Genomic DNA, 6488 nt, shown 5'->3' with positions numbered 1-6488 from the left:
TAGGCAGTGGCTGACTGTTCCTGCTGCCACCTGTGCCCAGAATAGGAGCTGTGGGCAGGCAGACAGCAAGCCTGGTGCTGCTGTCACACTAAAGGGGACCAAGCAAGCAGTGCCCCAGGCACCCAGGAGTGGCTGTTAGCTGGGAACACCCTCCTTGTGCCACTTGGATATAACTTGCCATTGACTTGCTTCTTTTGCTGTTCTTTTCCCAGTCCTCAGTATGCTCCAAGATTGTCCAGCTGCTGGGGCAGAATGAGGTGGACTACCGCCAGAAGCAAGTGGTGATTGTGAGCCAAGACAGCTTCTACCGGGTCCTCACCTCGGAGCAGAAATCCAAAGCACTCAAAGGCCAGTTCAATTTTGACCACCCAGGTGAATGGAGAACAGCACTTGGGGCTCTGCCACGCAGTGAGGGGTGATGGCTGGAGTAGGACTCCCAGTTCCACCAGCCAAGAGTCTCCATGGACACTGGGACTCTGTCTCTGCATGGGGCAGGAGTGGGTGGCTCAGTGGAGTTGGCTGCATCCCTGGCAGGGTGGCTGGAGCCACCTGCATCCCCTGCAGTACAACCTCTGTATCTCTGAGGAAGAAACTGCCTTAGGAGTGAGGTGTCTGTAATGAGAAAGAGCAGGTTGTGAACCCTCAAACTCCTTGAGATGCTTCTCTTCCTGCAAAAGCATCCCCCAGCTTGAACCTTTTTCATAGAATCATCAAATAGTTTGGTTTGGAAGGGACCTTAAAGCTCATCTTGTTCGAGCCCTCCTGCCATGGGCAGGGTCACCCTTCACTAGACTAGGTTGCAAAGGAACAGATTGCCTTTTGGAGCAGCTGGGTCAGCCCAGGAACATCTGGCCTGGCACAGCCCCCTGGAGCCAGCAGCTTCATGTCCCTCCTTCAAGGAGAGAACCGTCTGAGCAGCTGCTCTGCAAAGCCCTCTACAGAGGGGGCCATGGCCTCTTACCACAACAGGGCCTCTTTGAACCATCTCCAGGCTTGGTGGGGAAATTCCAGAGCTGCTGTCCCTTCGTCCCCACGAGGACAATGGCCGGAGGCAGCGAGCACTGAGCAAACAGAGCCCTGTCTGTCTGGCGACTCGAGGCTGGAACACTGCTCCAGTCTCCCCAAGGGCTGGAGCCCTGGAGGAGATGCCTTCCTTGTGCCTGGGCTGTCAGCACTGCTGTACAAGGGTGGTATTGATCTCTGTGGGTCACATCCCAGGCTGGTGCAGAGCCATGAAGCTTCATGGCTCTGGGAGAGCTGGGCCTTGCTATGCCCATGGGGAGGTGCAGGGCTTTCCTCCCAAGTCTGTGTGTCTGTCTGTTCCTGGTGCAGGGTGCCAATGACTCTGGCTCGGCTAAAGCTCAGCATCTGGTGGGTGGGAGAGGTTGCAAAGCTGCCTCGGGTAACGTTTCGTCTCTCCTCAGATGCCTTTGACAACGAGCTGATCGTGAAAACACTCAAAGAGATCACAGAAGGGAAGACGGTCCAGATTCCTGTCTATGACTTTGTCTCCCACTCCAGGTCTAACATCTGCTCCTGCCTTGCTGTGCCTCTGCTAACGCCCTGCGGCGCAGCCCTGCCAGCTCCAACTGCCCCACTGCTCGCGCCTGCTCCTAGGCGCCTAACCTGCCAGCTGAAAGTTTCCATCCTAACCACTCCAGCCCCCTTGGTCAGAGGATCCAGGGCAGATACAGGCACAGCCTGAGGGTCTGGAAAGCTGTGTAGACATGCAGTGACATACAGGCATCAGTGGAAGGGGGTTATGGCCTCCCTTTCCTTCCCCCATCCACGCTGCCTCTCCCCATAAACTCAGGTGTTTGCAGGTTTAACAAGTATTCCAGGCTCAAACAGCTTGGTACTGCCAGGAAAGGAGGAGGGTGACAGTTCTTGTTCCTGCAACTCTTCCCTTGCATGTATTCAGCTTGTTTTTGCATGCCTGTGTTGGTCATGGATGGTGTGACCCTGCTGTTTCCCATGAAAGCTCTGTGGTGTCAGGAAAGTGCTGCCTGCTTCCCAGGGAAGCAGAGCTGGCCGTGCAGGTTCCCGTGGGTCAAGCCCCATGCACTGGCTTTCTGGGCTTTACAGCTTGGCACATAACACTTGCAAGCAGCAGCTGACTGAGGTGGGTGGGAGAAGGGCTAGTGTGCTTCCTGCTCTGCCCTTTATCCTTCCAGGAAGTGTACATATGCCTTGGATTCCCTTCACGGCGGTGGGGTAGGTCTGCCCTCTCCTTGGTCGCCCCCCTGGTGCAGCAGTGATGTCCCAGGGTTGGAGCAGTGCCTAGGAGCACCGCTGTTTCCCCCCCACACCTCTCTTGACTTGTTTCCCCTCCCCCCAGCATATTCTGACTTTCCTTCCCCCTGCTAGGAAAGAGGAGACGGTGACTGTGTACCCTGCTGACGTGGTGCTCTTTGAAGGCATTCTGGCCTTCTACAGCCAGGAGGTGCGGGACCTGTTCCGCATGAAGCTCTTCGTGGACACGGACGCAGACACTCGGCTGTCCCGCAGAGGTGAGGCCTGAACGTGCCTTGTGCAGCAGGGACAGAAATATCCCTTAACTGATGTGGGCAGCTGGTCTCAGAGGCAGGTGACGGTGACCAGAGCAGAACTGGAGTTGACACAAAGCTGTGCTGCAGCTAGCAGAGGGCTGAGGAGCTTTCCCTCTGCAGTGCAGAATGTCACATAGGGCAGCTCGGGGCAGTGGAGTGCACCCTGCTCAGTATCTGTTGGGATTCCGTGGGATTTTTGCTGCCTTGTCTGGGATTCCTGCTTTGATGCATGCAGCAGTGTGACTACTGAGCATGCCGTGTCCTCACATGGCCTCGTGGCACAGCCCTGTGCAGAGGGCTGAGGAGCTTTCCCTCTGCAGTGCAGAATGTCACATAGGGCAGCTCGGGGCAGTGGAGTGCACCCTGCTCAGTATCTGTTGGGATTCCGTGGGATTTTTGCTGCCTTGTCTGGGATTCCTGCTTTGATGCATGCAGCAGTGTGACTACTGAGCATGCCGTGTCCTCACATGGCCTCGTGGCACAGCCCTGTGCCAGGAGCGGCAGCTCTGCTGCCAGTCAGCAGGTACCAGCAGGGAAGGGTACAAGACAAAGCTCCTCGACAGTTCAGTCAGAAGGCAGTGCCTGATGGATCCTCTCAGGACCTGGGTGTGGGTGTGCTCTGAGGATGGCATTTGGGGGTGAGGATGTCCATCACGGATGGTGCAGATGGGGAATCTGGTTGTACATCTTGGTCTGTGCAACACAGTGTGGAGCCTCTTGGTGGTACTTGGCACTGGGCTGATGGTTTGGGGGCAAAGAGCCCTAAAAACCAGACTATCCCTCACTAGGATTCCCCATGTCCAGCTGGCTTGGCTGTGGGTTGCCAGCTGAGATAGGAAGGACTCCCAACTCCACAGGATCTGCATGGCTTAAGATGCCATTCATTTCAAAGCAGACTTCAGGAGTGGGGTCACTGATATAGCACCTCCTGGGTGACTGAGAAAGCATCTGGGGACTCTTGGGGCAGAACTCACTTCTGTCTGAACTGTCCCTGCCCCTGCCTGGCTCTGACAGGCTCCACAGGGTGTCTGGGGATGCAGAAGATGACTTAGAGGAGAGGCTCCTTCCAGAGCTCTGCTGTGACGAGAGGAGCGTGTCTCAGTGCGTCAGTCTGGGACTGTTGTGTGCATGGGACTGTTCACTCTGCAGTGGAGCTGGTCTTGCCTGCCCTCCTGCTGTCAGACAGATACACAGCTGCCTCAGCTGCTGGGATGTCATCAGTGCTGATTAAAATCTCCTTATTATGCATCCTTCTTGACCCTGCCCACTGTTCTTGTATGACTCATCCAGGGAGGTGACAGCACAGTCATTGCAGGGAGATGTATTAGCAGGTCACAGATAGACAGTTTCAAGATCCCAAAATGTGAGCCTTAATCGCTTTAACAGACTGTGCTGTGGAGGAGCTTGTGTCCACACCCAGCCACAGGGCAGCACACTGTTGTGGTGTAACCCCATCCAGCAGCTCAGCCCCACACAGCCACTCACTCGCTCCCCACCAGTGGGATGGGGGAGAAAATCAGGAGGGTAAGAGGGAGAAAACTTATGGGTTGAGATTGACACTTTAGTAGGTGAAGCAAAAGCTACAGGTAAAGTGAAACAAGGAATTTATCACCACTTCCCATGGGCAGACAGGTGTTCAGCAATCCCAGGAGAACAGGGCTCCATCATATGTAATAGTTATGTGGGAAAGCAAATGCCGTCACGTCGAATGTCTCCCCTTCCTCCTCCTTCCCCTAGCTTTATATCATCATATATGTAGTATAGAACATCCCTTGGGTCAGTTGGGGTCCACTGTCCCAGCTGTGTCTCCTCCCCTTGCTGCTGGGGTGGGGTGAGGAGCAGAAAAGGCCTTGGATCTGTGTAAGCACTGCTTGGCAATAATGAAAACATCCCTGTGTTATCAACGCTGTTTTTAGCACAAATCCAAAACACAGCCCCATACCAGCTACTGTGAAGAAAATTAACTCCATCCCAGCCCAAACCAGCACATTCTCCATCCCTTACTCCAAACCACTTATATCATGCTCAAGTCCCATGCCATCCAGTATGTTCTCATTACACACCACTTTTCTTCCCATCCTTTGATATAACATGCAAATATCATTACCCTAGTTTACGAACCACCCCTGTAAAATGTCTCCCAGGTGTCCACTGAGTTCATTTAGTCCATGACTTTGTTATAGTGGTCAGTCGTGACAGGAGAGATGGTGTGCTGTGTGAAGTTAGTGAGCACCAAAGCCAGCTCAGGTTAGATCACTGCTGTGCTCGCACTGCTTCTTGTAAGGCTTGTACTTCTCCCGCTCATCATCAATCACTAAAGCCTTGCAAAGGGCAGCTTGGCTGGTTGAGATGCTGGTACCTCCTCGTTAGGGCAACTCATCATTCTACTGGTAGAAATCTGGCCATTTGCTTGCTGTCAGCAGTTGGTGGGACCACTGCAGCAGCAAATCTGTTTACTGTATGTCTCCCTGGCATTTCTGGGAGAGGATAGCCTGTATGTGAGCTACCAAAGGTATAATCACATCCCTGGAATGTAGCTGAAGGCAGCTTGTAGCAAAAGTCAGGATCTCGCATTGTCATGTGGCCCTGAGTCATCTTTCTGTCACTGAAATTCTAAAGGTTTGCAGCAATGGGTTTTTCAGCAGGGCAGCAGCAGGAGGTTCGTGGTAACACAGCTGACAGTCCAGTTACTCAGTAGTGCTGGGGTTCAGTGTGTGCAGCTCACACTGGGCCCATCTCAGAACCTCTCCCAAGAAAAGTGCTGCTAGCGGAGTGCAAGGGGCAAGGTCTGTCAGGTACTTCAAACAGCCTGATCCATGGGATCAGGGACCTGATTCTGGCTGAGGTCCCTCACTGCCCTGTCCTTGGCCAGTTTCCGTAAGATAAAGACTAGGTCTGGTGTCGCATGCATGTTTTGGGCCTGATTTGAGTGATGTCTGCCTGCTGGCTTCAAACAGGTGCCACTCTGCCCTTGGCATATTTGCCTGTCCTGCAAGTAATCCCTCCAGGTACGTGCGTGGTCTTAGCTTGCATTTCTGGGACCTGTTGCTTTGGGGCCAGGTACAAGAGAGCAGATGCTTGGCTCATGTTTGTGTGTGGGATGATTGCCCTGCTGTGGTGTGCCCTGGGAACAGGCAGGAGAGCTTTGCCTTGTCAAGACCAGACTCTGCAGCCTGGATACTCACCCTGTGGAGTCCTCAGGCCTCCTGCACGTGTTGTAAGTACACCCTCAGTGCACTCCCTCCCTCCCTGGAGCAGCCAACAAATAGGGTGTGGGACCTGGGAAACAAAAGTTTCTCTGTTTTAGTTTCCATGCCTGTTTTTCTGTATTGTTTGAGCTGGGACTTGCCCCTGCTCTCTGGAGAAGCTGGCTAGAGCAGCCTTGGCTCCTGGAGCAGGCAGTGAGCTGGTACACATCCTGCTGCCAGCCCTTGTTCCCCCCATCACCTCCCCTGTGTGGGGCTGCAAAAGGGCATGCTGCAGAGCTGTTGGCCAAGGGCAAACAGAGCCATGGGGCCAGTGCCAGACCAGCACTGTCCTGGCCCTGCAAGCACAGAGGCAGAGGTTGCTGAGCAGGTCATGCAGGCTGGCAGTGCTGTGCCTTGGCTCTGCTTGGGATGTGGGGAAGGCTCACTCCGAACCCAGTGCCAGGCACTACTAGCATGCTGGGGAGAAGCCAGCCAGCCCCTTGGGGGGAGCCAGGAGCCATCTGCTTGTCCACAGGGGACCAGCACTGTCCTGGCCCTGCAAGCACAGAGGCAGAGGTTGCTGAGCAGGTCATGCAGGCTGGCAGTGCTGTGCCTTGGCTCTGCTTGGGATGTGGGGAAGGCTCACTCCGAACCCAGTGCCAGGCACTACTAGCATGCTGGGGAGAAGCCAGCCAGCCCCTTGGGGGGAGCCAGGAGCCATCTGCTTGTCCACAGGGTTGTCTCTTACCTC

The 6488-nt window shown here is 54.6% G+C and overlaps 1 protein-coding gene across 1 annotated transcript in view; it reads left to right on the top strand.

Moving 5' to 3' along the window:
• Nucleotides 1–200: 200 nt before the first annotated feature.
• The window catches only part of UCK2 (uridine-cytidine kinase 2), a gene marked incomplete at its 5' end in the record, with an annotated part of 10108 nt that continues 3820 nt past the window's right edge, over nucleotides 201–6488 (top strand). Inside the window, 3 exons of the mRNA XM_009084007.1 lie at nucleotides 201–372; nucleotides 1425–1521; nucleotides 2368–2510. Of these exons, the coding sequence (XP_009082255.1) occupies nucleotides 201–372; nucleotides 1425–1521; nucleotides 2368–2510 (412 nt within the window). The remainder of the gene's footprint in view (nucleotides 373–1424; nucleotides 1522–2367; nucleotides 2511–6488) is intronic.

The sequence above is a fragment of the Acanthisitta chloris genome, unplaced genomic scaffold, assembly GCF_000695815.1.
Source record: "Acanthisitta chloris isolate BGI_N310 unplaced genomic scaffold, ASM69581v1 scaffold19151, whole genome shotgun sequence".
Taxonomy (NCBI): domain Eukaryota; kingdom Metazoa; phylum Chordata; class Aves; order Passeriformes; family Acanthisittidae; genus Acanthisitta; species Acanthisitta chloris.
This window is presented reverse-complemented; position numbering and strand designations above follow the sequence as displayed.